Raw genomic sequence first — 15,000 nt, 5'->3', positions numbered from 1 at the left:
TAGCTCTTATAGACTCCATAAATTTAGATATTTTACATCATCCCATTGATCAAATGGTAGAGGCTCTCAATCGTGAATTAGGCTCTGCTTGACAGAGTGGCACCCTTAAAGACTAAAAAAGGCCCTGTAGCAAACTGACACCTTGGATGAACGAAAATATCCATGATCTAAAAAAGATCATGTAGGAAAGCTGAGAGAACATGGAGAAAAACTAAGTTACGGGTTCACCGTGCCATTCTAAAAGAAAAAAATTGCAAATTATAATAGAGCTATTCGAATGAGAGGAGGAACCACTTCTCTAAGGTAATTGCTGAAAACAGTGGAAACTCTAGGGTGTTGTTCTCTACCATTGATAGGCTATTGCATCAAACACCTTTTGATACACTCAGTCAGGCATCCTCTCTAAGATCGCGAAGAATTTGCAGACTTCTTCAAAAACAAAGTCATTTCTATAAGGGAGGCTATTGGTAACACAAGTAATATGTTTGATAGTACACCCAAAAACAGCCCCCCAAAATTAAGGTCCTTTAGCACTATTACTCAATCTGAGCTTGGTAAAATTATAACTCAAACCGGCTCCTCAACATGTGTTTTAGATCCAATCCCTACTACATTCCTCAAAAAAGTATATGATGGCTTAGCTCCCTTTTTCTCAAGGTAATAAATACCTCATTAGAAACAGGTATATTTCCAACTGCTTTTAAAACCGCTGTTGTGAAACCTTTACTTAAAAAGTCAAATCTTGAAAATACCAATCTGAGCAACTACAGGCCTATATCAAATCTATCGTTTTTGAGCAAAGTACTTGAAAAAGTTGTTTGTAATCAGTTAAATACCTTCCTCAACGAAAACAGTATCCTTGAAAAATTCCAATCAGGTTTTAGATCAAATCACAGCACAGAAACGGCTCTAGTAAAAATAGTCAATGATCTCAGACTAGCTACCGACTCAAACAAAGTCTCAATCCTTATTCTTCTGGATTTGAGTGCTGCATTTGACACCATTGATCATAGCATCCTAATTCACCGCCTTGCTAAGTGGGTGGGTCTCTGATAATGCTCTAAACTGGTTTCAAACCTACATTACTGGCAGAGATTTTTATATCAGTCTAGGAGATCATGTATCTGAAAACATGACTTGCCTTTTGGTGTGGCCCAGGGAGCTGCCTTGGTCCCCTGCTATTTTCTCTATATATGCTTCCATTGGGAAACGCCATAAGTCAGCATAATGTAAACTTCCACAGCTACGCAGATGATACCCAATTGTATCTTTCTGTGGAGCCAACTAACCCAGATGGCCTTTGCTCCCTCACTGCATGCCTAACCTCCATTAATCAGTGGATGAGCAAAAACTTTTGAAACTAAATGATGACAAAACAGAGGTACTTCTGGTTGGACCAAAACTAAAGCGAGATATTATTCTTAGTAATCTGGGGAACTTGGCACACCAGGTCAAACCAAAAGTAACAAGCCTCGTGTCATCTTAGATGCAGAGTTAAGTTTTGAGCCCCATATCAGTAAAGTTACTCAGACAGCCTATTTCCACTTGAGAAACATTGCCAAAGTCGCGGCCCCTTTAACTCAACAAGATGCAGAAAAAACTAATTCACGCCTTTATCACTAGCAGGTTAGACTACTGCAATGCACTTTTCACTGGTCTTCCCAAAAACATCTAAAGAAATTGGCACTCATACAGAACTCTGCGGCTAGACTTTTAACTAAGACTAAGAAGAGAGAACACATCACCCCTGTGTTGGCTGAACTGCACTGGCTCCCTATTTCCTATAGAATTGATTTTAAGGTTATGTTAATTACTTACAAAGCTCTGAATGGCATAGCACCTTCATATATCTCTGAGCTTTTAATATCTTATCAACCACAAAGGAAACTTAGATCATCCAATTCTAATCTTTTAATCGCACCCAAAGTGCTCCACAAACAAAGTGGAGAAGCTGCGTTTATCCATTATGCCCCCAAACTATGGAACACCCTGCCTCTGTACATCAAGCAGGCGAGTTCAGTAAATATTTTTAAAAAAGATCTGAAAACATACCTGTACAGGAAAGCTTTTAGTTAACTCATCTTATCCTGTAGACTACATTTTCAGATTATTCTACATCTGCTAGTATTGAGGGCGCAGCCAGCCAGAAGCAGATGGGCTCCCCTATTAAGTCAGGTTCTGCTTAAGTTTCTTCCTGAAATATGGGAGTTTTTCCTTGCCACAGTTGCTATATGGCGTGCTTGTGGGGGGTAAGAGGGTTAGGGCTGCCAGTCTTATGACATGTCATTTTCTATATTTTTGATATGTTGCTGAGTGGATCATACACAGCCCCAGCAATGAAGAAATGTGATTGATAATGACTGACTGACTATTATTGTGTTACATGCTTCAAATGTAAAGCACTTTGAGCTGCATTCTGTGTATGAAAGGTGCTATACAAATAAAGCTTATTATTATTATTATTATTATTCTGCTTATGATGATTCAGTCTTTTGAATTCCTTTGTCCTTGCGATGCGGTTCTAGGCTACATCAACGCGTCTCTTGCCGTTCCCTTCATGTGTTCTATCACAATGCTGTCTGCCCTCATGGACAGTAGCTCCGTGATGTCTGCATCTTTCCAGGACGGAGATTTTCTGGACAGCACTATGCCACTCCATCATAACACTGGCATTTAAGTCAGATTTAACCACATGGACGCACGAAAGAAACGTCACCAACACGCCCTCTCACTAGGTGTGAATTTTAACCGCATGTTCTACGCTTCGTTCAGACACAGCACATTTACATATTGTCCGGAGGAAATACTAGGAGGGGAGCAGTAGAACAACCGGCTAAATTCAGACTTCCATATGACCGGTTATGTCGTTCAGATATACGGCCCCACCGTTTAACATCAGCAGAACCTCCGGTCTTACACGTATGTCTGAAAGCGCTTTCTATGAGATATGTGTGTGTGTGTGTGTGAGAAGTGTATGTGTTGGATGAGGAGGAAAGCCCTAACACACAAAGAGAGAAACAAACAGAGCGCACATACCCACAGAAAGGCATGCACACACACACACACACACACACACACACACAGAGAGAGTTGTGTTTTGAGGTGTGCCTGGTTGCCTAGGTTACGGGAACGATGCGCGTCTGGCGGAGGCGTTGAGAGCGGACGCGTCCCGTAAGGGTTCCGTGGTCAACGTCAACCCGGTCAACACGCGGCCGCAGAGCGACACGCCCGAGATACGCAAGTACAAGAAGAGGTTCAACTCTGAGATCCTGTGTGCTGCACTGTGGGGTGAGTACACACACAAACACACACACACACGCACACGCGCACACGCACACGCACACGCACACAATGCCGTGGCCTTTGGGGGCAGCCGTGGCCTACTGGTTAGCGCTTCGGACTTGTAACCGGAGGGTTGCCAGTTCGAACCCCGACCAGTAGAAAGCGGCTGAAGTGCCCTTGAGCAAGGCACCTAACCCCTCACTGCTCCCCGAGCGCCGCTGTTGTTGCAGGCAGCTCACTGCGCCGGGATTAGTGTGTGCTTCACCTCACTGTGTGTTCACTGTGTGCTGAGTGTGTTTCACTAATTCACGGATTGGGATAAATGCAGAGACCAAATGTCCCTCACGGGACCAAAAGAGTATGTATACTTATACACACACACTCACGCACACACACACACACACAGACTAACACACGCCACACACCTCACACACACACAGACTAACACACACCTCACACACACACAGACTAACACATACCTCACACACACAGAATAACACACACCTCACACACCTCACACACACACAGACTAACACACACCTCACACACAAACACACACACACACACAGACTAACAAACCTCCCTCTCTCTCTGCTGCAGGCGTGAACCTGCTGGTGGGCACAGAGTCTGGTCTGATGCTGCTGGACCGCAGTGGGCAGGGAAAAGTGTACCCCCTCATCAACCGGCGCCGCTTCCAGCAGATGGACGTACTCGAAGGACTCAACGTCCTGGTCACCATCTCAGGTACACACACACTACACACACACACACACACACACACACACACACACACACATACACACACACACACACACACACACACACACACACACACACACACACACACACACACTACACACACACACACACACACATTACACTATTGATGGGGACGAGACCGCCTATGCCGAATCCGAATCAAGGCCGAGTCTTTGAAGGGTCAAGACAGAGTCGAGAACGAGTCTGTTGGTTTTCAAATACAGTCGAGTCCGAGTCCTTTAGGAGTCGAGACCAAGACCATAAAAACATGTCATTTTTCATATTCATGATTTAATATCACCCCAGTTAATAATCAACAGTTAGGCCCAGGCTTGGGATTTCACCATTTTAGGGGCAAGGCCACTTGGCCTTCAGTTGGGCATATTTGGTGGGGGGCACAAACGCCACATGTCAGGGCACCAATGCCAAAGTTAACTATACAGTAGAAGGCTATAAAAATGATTTAAAGTTGTATTTAGCCTATTCACTGCAGTACACCTGCATCACTGTATGAAACATTACAAAAACATGAAACATGACTTACATAGAACTGTAAATAATTTGATCATCTAATATTTACAGATATCTAGGCTATATTTAATATTTATATTTATTTTATATTTGGCCTGTTATGAAATCATGTATTGAACAATTTAAGCACAGCTCAGCTTTAAGAAACTCAAATAGCCCAGATGCATGCTTAGCATTTTTTGATCATTAAGGCTACTTTCACAAATTGTTAGTGAGCTGTATATCCTCTGATTTTAATATTTACCTATATCTAGGCGATATTTGTTACATTTATTTTGTATTTGGCCTGTTATGAAATCATGTAGATCGATTTAAACACATTTTGAAACCTAAAGACCAAAGTTGGAGACATGAATGTAGACCTTGCTGCAAATTACATTTTTAATTTAACCGGAATACTCTGGAACGGCTTACTGTACAGGGGACTGCTTTACACCTTTGTGTTCGGTAAGGTCTGCTGTTTATTCTGATATATGGTTTGTCATGTGTTGAACGAAGGGTTCGTAAAGTATTCCACCAAGATGAATGGGTAGATGGGCGTAGAACCTTATGTAGACGTTATGATTAAATGTAATCATAATAATAATAATATTTATTTTATAACATTTGAAGCATGTAACACAATAATAGTCAGTCAGTCATTATCAATCACTTTTCTTTGCTGTTTATGATATACTCAGCAACATATCAAAAATATAGAAAATGACGTCATAAGACTGGCAGCCCTAACCCTCTTACCCCCCACAAGCACGCCATATGGCAACTGTGGCAAGGAAAAACTCCCATATTCCAGGAAGAAACCTTGAGCAGAACCTGACTTAATAGGGGGAGCCCATCTGTTTCTGGCTGGCTGCGCCCTCAATAGTAGCAGATGTAGAATAATCTGAAAATGTAGTCTACAGGATAAGATGAGTTAACTAAAAGCTTTCCTGTACAGGTATGTTTTCAGATCTTTTTAAAATATTTACTGAACTCGCCTGCTTGATGTACAGAGGCAGGGTGTTCCATAGTTTGGGGCATAATGGATAAACGCAGCTTCTCCACTTTGTTTGTGGAGCACTTTGGGTGCGATTAAAAGATTAGAATTGGATGATCTAAGTTTCCTTTGTGGTTGATAAGATATTAAAAGCTCAGAGATATATGAAGGTGCTATGCCATTCAGAGCTTTGTAAGTAATTAACATAACCTTAAAATCAATTCTATAGGAAATAGGGAGCCAGTGCAGTTCAGCCAACACAGGGGTGATGTGTTCTCTCTTCTTAGTCTTAGTTAAAAGTCTAGCCGCGAGAGAACCAGTGACCAGTGAAAAGTGCATTGCAGTAGTCTAACCTGCTAGTGATAAAGGCGTGAATTAGTTTTTCTGCATCTTGTTGAGTTAAAAGGGCCGCGACTTTGGCAATGTTTCTCAAGTGGAAATAGGCTGTCTGAGTAACTTTACTGATATGGGGCTTAAAACTTAACTCTGCATCTAAGATGACACGAGGCTTGTTACTTTTGGTTTGACCTGGTGTGCCAAGTTCCCCAGATTACTAAGAATAATATCTCGCTTTAGTTTTGGTCCAACCAGAAGTACCTCTGTTTTGTCATCATTTAGTTTCAAAAGTTTTTGCTCATCCACTGATTAATGGAGGTTAGGCATGCAGTGAGGGAGCAAAGGCCATCTGGGTTAGTTGGCTCCACAGAAAGATACAATTGGGTATCATCTCATGTAGCTGTGGAAGTTTACATTATGCTGACTTATGACGTTTCCCAATGGAAGCATATATAGAGAAAATAGCAGGGGACCAAGGCAGCTCCCCTGGGCCACACCAAAAGGCAAGTCATGTTTTTCAGATACATGATCTCCTAGACTGATATAAAAATCTCTGCCAGTAATGTAGGTTTGAAACCAGTTTAGAGCATTATCAGAGAGACCCACCCACTTCGCAAGGCGTGAATTAGGATGCTATGATCAATGGTGTCAAATGCCGCACTCAAATCCAGAAGAATAAGGATTGAGACTTTGTTTGAGTCGGTAGCTAGTCTGAGATCATTGACTATTTTTACTAGAGCCGTTTCTGTGCTGTGATTTGATCTAAAACCTGATTGGAATTTTTCAAGGATACTGTTTTCGTTGAGGAAGGTATTTAACTGATTACAAACAACTTTTTCAAGTACTTTGCTCAAAAAACCATAGATTTGATATAGGCCTGTAGTTGCTCAGATTGGTATTTTCAAGATTTGACTTTTTAAGTAAAGGTTTCACAACAGTGGTTTTAAAAGCAGTTGGAAATATACCTGTTTCTAATGAGGTATTTATTACCTTGAGAAAAAAAAAAAAAGCTAAGCCATCATATACTTTTTTGAGGAATGTAGTAGGGATTGGATCTAAAACACATGTTGAGGAGCCGGTTTGAGTTATAATTTTACCAAGCTCAGATTGAGTAATAGTGCTAAAGGACCTTAATTTTGGGGGCTGTTTTGGGTGTACTATCAAACATATTACTTGTGTTACCAATAGCCTCCCTTATAGAAATGACTTTGTTTTTGAAGAAGTCTGCAAATTCTTCGGCATCTTAGAGAGGATGCCTGACTGGTGTATCAAAAGGTGTTTGATGCAATAGCCTATCAATGGTAGAGAACAACACCCTAGAGTTTCCACTGTTTTCAGCAATTACCTTAGAGAAGTGGTTCCTCCTCTCATTCCGAATAGCTCTATTATAATTTGCAATTTTTCTTTTTAGAATGGCACGGTGAACCTGTAACTTAGTTTTTCTCCATGTTCTCTCAGCTTTCCTACATGATCTTTTTAGATCATGGATATTTTCGTTCATCCAAGGTGTCAGTTTGCTACAGGGCCTTTTTTTTAGTCTTTAAGGGTGCCACTCTGTCAAGCAGAGCCTAATTCACGATTGAGAGCCTCTACCATTTGATCAATGGGATGATGTAAAATATCTAAATTTATGGAGTCTATAAGAGCTATGAACTGCTGTTCTGCTCTAATGTCCAAGAGTCGCGATTTGATTGCAATTTCGGGATGAATTTTTGGAGTATGTAGTACAATATTAAAAGATACACAATGATGATCAGACATATTTATATCATTTACTGATAAGTCTGTGACTTCTATCCCTCTGAAATGACTAGATCGAGGGTGTTGCCAAGGTTGTGGGTGGGTCCTGTAACATGCTGCTTTAGCTCTAAACTGTCCAACACATTAAGGAACTTACTGGCTTTAGCATCAGTTGTCTTATTGACATGAATATTGAAGTTAAGCCATTTACAATTATCCGATCATAGCTAGTGATGATGAGCGACATAAGTTCAGAAAACTGGTCGAGAAAGCCAGTCCATAGTTTAGGAGGGCGGTATAAGGTTAATAGAAGTACAGCTGGGTCAGCCTTCAGAGTGAGGGCAATATACTCAAAGGAAGCGAATTCGCCAAAGTTGACTCGTGTGCAACTATATTTGTTTGAGAGAATGGAGGCAATTCCACCACCTCGCTTTGCCTTGTCTAATTGAGTGGAAGAAATTATAATTTGGGGACAAGTCTCAACAAGAACAGCTTCGCTGTCTGAAGTCAGCCAGGTTTCAACAAGAAACAGAAAATCCAATTTTTTTTTTTTTATAAAATCATTGATTGCAAAGGTTTTGGTAGTAAGTGCACCTATATTTAGTAAACCCATGTTAGCTGAAAATGCCTCTGGCTTTTGAGGAATATGCTGAGGTATGGAAAGAATATTTGTTAGGTTTCTAGTTTTAAATTTGTCTTTTCTTTTTACTATACGTTGGGTAGAAATCAACGTTGGAATAGAACTATAAGCATAAGTCATGCTATTGCATGACACAGCTTGATCTATGGTAGTAGTATTGTATGTTACCCTGCAGAAAACATTCTCAGACTCATCCACATGTATAATGCCATTCAATCAATACCTGGGGCGTGAATCTGTAATATTTTCTACAGAATGTCAATGTCTCAGTGTGGACGCTTATGTTGTCAGAGAGTAGCCTGGCTCCATGTTGGTTTGGGTGGAGACCATCACGCTTCAGCATACTGGGCCTCTCCCAGAACAAGCCCAGTTGTTGACATAGGGATGCTTAGGGAAGCGCAGTAGCGTTTGAGCCAGGTGTGGAGATCGAACAGTCTGGACCATCTCTCAGCACCTTTTTCTGTAGGTAGGGAGAGGCCCAGAGATGACAAAGCGTTTTTCTGTGCCCATCAGAGTGGTGATGAGAGTTTTGTAGTTTTCCTGCAGTCCTACTGACTGCTTATCTCTGATGTCGTTCGTGCCCACGTAATGCGATGATGTTGTTGACCTTGGTGTGGCGGGCCAGGATGCTTGGGAGTTTCTGCTGGATGTCAAGGACCTTGGCACCAGGGAAGCAGTAGACCTTGGAGGGACCGCTACATAATGGGGAATGCAGAGGTCTCTAACCATGGAACTGCCGGCGACCAGGGTGGAGGTTGATGAGGTCCGGGGAGGAGGGGGTCGGGGGCCGACTTTGAGGAGGGACCAGGATGGTTGTCTCGGGGCTGGAGCCTCATCCTCGGTCAGAATGGCATAGCGATTTTCCAGTCGTATAGGTTGGGCTGGACCTGAGTGCCGCCCAGACCGTCTGCCGTGCTTGTGATGCTTGCTTCTCGCCATGGCTCAGGCTGGTGTGGAGTGGAGCTGGTCAGCAGAGCAGGCTTGGTTCTCAGCAGAGGCCGGGGAGAGGCAACAGGGACAGAAGTTGCATTAGTGCATGGCATGGTTAAAGTATTGGAGGACAGAGGAAATCAGGGCATCTGGCATTTGTGTGTGTAAGAGAGGTAACGTTACTTACGGAGAGAATGGTGTCGAGGAACTGTTCATCCTTCTCAATCTGATGGAGGGTCGCTATTCTGGCTTCGAAGTTCCACTATCTTTTCGCTGAGAAGGACGCGATGAGTCGCAGCCTGGTGCACAGCTGAGGGGAGGTATCGTGTCGCTGGGCGAGGGCTCGCCCGGTGTCAACTGTTTTTAAACGCTTGTTTGCTAGTTGGCTAGCAACAGCGATATCGCAGTTCCTTGATAACTTCGAACACAGGTAGCGGGTAAGTAATCTGAGAAGATCTCACTTTTATATTGAGTCACTAGTTTTGAGAGACGTTAGAAGGAATTTGATGCTTTCTTCTTCCAGATATCGCTTCCTTGGCCCGGTATTATTTGCAGCCCTTGATACTGGCTTAACGCTTAACGTTAACGTTTGACAGAAAAGTTTGGCGATCAAGGTTATAGAGTCCGATAATCCAAAGCCTCGAAAGCAACAACAGTTTATGCAAGAGTTTGTTCACGAGATATAATCGGTAGCCAGTAAATCCGTAGAAAGTAGATGGTAACAAGGAGATTTAAGATAGATAAGTTTGGAAGTTTAGGTAGTTACATACGGAGCACCCGTCATATTATTTTTACTTTTCTCGCGAACCGTTCACCACAGCAATTAGCAGCTAACATCGTTCAAAAGCTGAGACATGTGACATCGTTCAAAAGCTGAGACAAAGCTCTTTCATGTGATGTGTCTGTGTGATGAGTTACTCACTGTGTGAGTCTGTCTCGCCATGCCATGTCATTTTCTCCAACGTAAGACTGAATTAATTTGCGCTGTTATTATTTTGACAGGCTATAGGCTAAAGAAAAATCGCTATTAAACGGATGCAAAGCAGAATATTGAAAGAAGGGGGCACCAAGGCCACCGTGGCCTGTAAACCTCTGATTTTCAAAGGGGCATCACGGCCAACGCAAGGGGCAACGGCCAGCGTGGTTAGGCCTAGGCATTTGCATTGCACCATGGGATGTCATTTTCAAATAATGCCCTTCAACATTGCATTTTATTATTATATATGAACATAAAAAAATGCGTTGGTCTCGGTCTGAAAATTACGAGTCCTTCTCCTCCCCCTGTGGTCCGAGACCGAGTCAAAACCGAGTCTGAGAAAGCTCATCTCGAGACCGGTTAATGTGTCACACACATTACACACACACACACTACACACACACACATTACACACACACACACATACACACACACACACACACACACACACACACACTACACAAACACACACACACATTACACACACACACACACACACATTACACACACTACACACACACACACACACACACACTACATACACCTAGACACACACACACACCTAGACCTATCTATATATATGACACACACACACACACACCTAGACCTATCTATACATATATGACACACACACACACACCTAGACCTATCTATATATATATATATATCAAATCTATATACATTCAGTGGAATATCTCAATTGAGCTGGACAATATGGTGACCAGAGCACTGATTACCGTGCAGGCTGGAATAACATAAAACAGAAACATATCCTCTTCCCCTCTCTCTCTCTCTCTCTCTCTCTCTGTGTGTGCGCGTATGTGCGTGCTTCATGCGTGTGTGTGTGTGTTTGCATGTGTGTGTTTGCATGTGTGTATGCGTGTGTGAGTGGGGGGCTCTTCATTCAGACAGCAGGAAGTTTGAGTTTCCTCTCTGGCATGGACACACACACACACACACACACACACACAAATACACATGGATGCACACAGACATAGTGTGTGTGTGTGTGTGTGGTGTTGCCAGTTGTGATGCAATGGGATGTTGGGTAAAGGCTGTGTGTGTGCTTCTGTGTGTGTGTGTGTGTGTGTGTGTGTGTGTGTGTGTGTGTGTGTGTGTGCATGGGATGTTGGGTAGTGTAAGGCTGTGTTGCAAAGTCTGTGTTCTGATCCTGCCATTGGGTGACCTCACTGACACGAACACACACACAAACACGCACGACCACTCTCACACACGCACACATACACGTAAGAGCACTCAGACACGCAAGACCACTCTGACACACACGCACACACGTAAGAGCACTCCGACACACACACACACACACACAACACACACACACACAGAGTAAATAGTATACAAAGATTCAAAATGTTCAATAAGTTCATGTTTATATATCAAATAAGTTCAACAGGTTCAATAAGTTCAACAGGTCAATGTTCATATATCAAATAATGATGTATCAAAATATCTGTCCAATATATCTTGTTTTCAACTATTACAAATATGTACTGTTATTCAGTCTGTCAGTGGTGGGGGAAAAGATCAGAGTCAGTCAGTGTCAGTTGCCCTACCGCCAGGAAGGAGTCAGTCAGTGTCAGTTGCCCTACCACACAGCTTACTGGCTCTGCTAGTAGTAGTAGTAGTAGTAGTAGTAGTAGTAGGCCTTTATTGTCACATAGTCACAAAGTAACCAGCGAAATGAACCATCAACCTGTCCATACAAACATACATATAATATGACAAGGGGGGTAGACAGGGCAGGGAGACAGGGCGTTTAGGAAGAATACAGCATAACATGAGGAGAGGGGAGGAGAAAAAACAGCCCCCAGACTATGCTCCTGTGGGGAACCCCCAGACTATGCTCCTGTGGGGAACCCCCAGACTATGCTCCTGTACCCCCAGACTATGCTCCTGTACCCCCAGACTATGCTCCTATGGGGAGTACTGTGGGAACCCCCAGACTATGCTCCTGTACCCCCAGACTATGCTCCTGTACCCCAGACTATGCTCCTGTGGGGGAACCCCCAGACTATGCTCCTGTACCCCCAGACTATGCTCCTGTACCCCCAGACTATGCTCCTGTACCCCCAGACTATGCTCATGTACCCCCAGACTATGCTCCTGTGGGGAACCCCCAGACTATGCTCCTGTGGGGAACCCCCAGACTATGCTCTTGTGGGGAACCCCCAGACTATGCTCCTATGGGGAGTACAGTGTGGGAACAGGAAAAAAACACCTCAGCAACATTAGCACATACACTTTACACAACATGAGAGACACACGGCTTGCAACAAGGGGGAGGGAGTGGGGGTGGAGGATACCAGTGCAGGCAGGCAGCCATCCGGTCCTGCAGCCATTTCGGGCGCTGGTCACAGACCCGCTTTGACAGACTCGGGGTGCAAGCCGAAGGCGTGGGATGGGGGTAATGGGGGGTGAATGCATGTCTGTATATATGTTAGATGTATGTGTAGGCCTGGTGAAAGCTCTCCCCTGGTGCCCAAAGTCTTAGTGCCTCAGTCCGCAGGGATTGTCAAAGCGATAACACAGCAAGTTGCTATGGAGACAGCCTTGGTCATGTCCCAGTCAGAGTCCACAATCAGCAGGTGTCTGTGGGGGGTGGGGAAAGGGATGCAAGAGCGTCTCGCTGCAGTGCTCTTCCTGGGGAGTTGTTTTTCCAGCAGCGGCCTTGGCCGAGGCCAGTGCTGGTTAAGGGGCCAGAGAAGCAGATAAGATTGTAGTTGTTTTGGTCTTGGGGCGGGTAGCCGCATTCAATTTGCACATCTACCCTCTTAGTCCATACTGGTCCAATTGCCTTTGTAAAGGCGAGCGCAGTTTAAACATTGCACTGTCTCACACAGTCACGGAGATAACTGCCAACTAGTACTACGCAGTTAGTTAGCTGCTGTTTATTTTTACATAGTTATGTGTTTTTAAGTTTACATAGTTATGTGACAGTTTATGTTTACATAGTTATGTGACTGTTTATGTTTACATATGTTTACATAAAGCTGCTTTCAGGATGAAACCCTTTTTCTGCTCATCTCTCTTTCTGTCTCTCTCTTTTTCTCTCTCTCCTCTCTCCCTCTCTTTCTCTCTCTCTCTCTCTATCTCTCTCTCTCCCTCTCTCTCTGTCTTCTCCCTCTCTTTCTCTCTCTCTCTATCTCTCTTTCTCTATCACCATCTTTTTGCTTCAAAGCAGAGTCAACACTGACCTCCACTCTTACTGTATGTGTGTGTGTCTATGTATCAGCCCTCATCTGGCCCTCAATCTCTCCATCTCTCTGTGTGTGTGTGTGTGTGTGTGTGTGTGTGCGTGCATGCGTGCGTGCGTGTGTGTATAGGAAAGAAGAATAAGCTGCGTGTGTATTACCTGTCCTGGCTGCGTAACAAAATCCTGCATAACGACCCCGAGGTGGAGAAGAAGCAGGGCTGGACCACTGTGGGGGACTTGGAGGGGTGTGTGCACTACAAAGTTGGTATGTCCCGCTCAGAACTACCTCTGTGTGTGTGCCTGTGTGCCTGTGTATGTTTATGTGTGTGTGCCTGCCCAGGCGCGCGTGTGTCTGTGTGTGTGTGTGTGTGTGTGTCTGTGTGTGTGTGTGTGTGTGTGTGTGTGTGTGGATAGAGATAGATAGATACTTTATTGATCCCCAAGGGAAATTCAAGTGTGTGTGTTTGTGTGTGTGTGTATCTGTTTGTACATGTGTGTGTGTGAATCTTGTGTGCATAATTAATATGCCCACTTTCCAGTGTGTTCAATAGTCTTCCCTTTTAGGCCACATCTACACCAAAACGACCGTTTTCACACCTTTAACAGCACCAGTGGAAAAAAATGTGCGTCCACATGAAGAGATTAAATGGACAGAAAGCGCTGTAGTGCAAATGCCAGGCCAGTAGATGGCGCTGTAGTGCATATGCCAGGCCAGTAGATGGCTGTAGTGCATATGCCAGGCCAGTAGATGGTGCCGTGGCGCTGTAGTGCATATGCCAGGCCGTGGGCGGCCGTGGCTTCTTAGTGCATATGCCAGGCCAGTGAATGGCAGCTGTAGTGCATATGCCAGGCCAGTAGGTGGCGCGGTATATGCCAGGCCAGTAGATGGCCTTGCGTGGCTCTTGAATCTTCCTATTCACTATTTTTATAGAATATAGAATTCTATATTTTATACAGTCTATGCATTCTCCGAAGCATTCCTGAGCACAATTCAGTTTTCAACTGTAAAACTAGTAAAGTTCATTTTTACGGTTTGTGAAGGGTGCAGTCCAGAAGTTATTTGGCAGGAAATTTATGGTGCAGATAACTTCCCGCCAAGTACTTCCTTTCGCCAAGTTATAGCCGGTGATTCATTAGTTGTTGGCTATCACTGCAAGTGCATACTAAACGCTAGCAGGTCTACCAAAGTTCTAGGCTAGTCCGTCGCCACATGTGTAATATTGCTATAATGCCATTTACCTTTGTTACTAACAGTCGATACTTCTTGTCTGCATCAAATCACACATTCGCACTTTGTTACTAACAGTCGATACTTTTTGCCTGCATCAAATCAAGCAGATTCACAGATTTAGTGATTCACTCTTAAGCCACATGGGATTCTAAGCCACTTGTATGCTCATTTTCTGACTACACTAAACTATGAATGCATGTATTTAATGTATGTTGTAAGACATACTTATGCATTTATCATGTATACAGCCCTTACTGTTCTGTAACTGACCCTAGGCAGATGGGTAATACTATAATGAGTGTCAAGTCGAGGGCAGCTGGGTTTAAGAGTCAGAGGTTAGGTGGGCCTATGGCCTGCCACTAAACACCGCTTTGGTCACACGGGC

The 15,000-nt window shown here is 43.7% G+C and overlaps 1 protein-coding gene across 1 annotated transcript in view; it reads left to right on the top strand.

Annotated features, from left to right (window-relative positions):
- Nucleotides 1-15,000, top strand: part of LOC125291819 (mitogen-activated protein kinase kinase kinase kinase 4-like) — a 35,374-nt gene that overhangs the window by 9,058 nt on the left and 11,316 nt on the right. The window contains 3 exon segments of the mRNA XM_048238707.1: nt 3,121-3,288; nt 3,883-4,026; nt 13,515-13,649. Of these exon segments, the coding sequence (XP_048094664.1) occupies nt 3,121-3,288; nt 3,883-4,026; nt 13,515-13,649 (447 nt within the window).

This window comes from Alosa alosa, chromosome 3 (genome assembly GCF_017589495.1).
Source record: "Alosa alosa isolate M-15738 ecotype Scorff River chromosome 3, AALO_Geno_1.1, whole genome shotgun sequence".
Classification (NCBI taxonomy): Eukaryota; Metazoa; Chordata; class Actinopteri; order Clupeiformes; family Clupeidae; genus Alosa; species Alosa alosa.
This window is presented reverse-complemented; position numbering and strand designations above follow the sequence as displayed.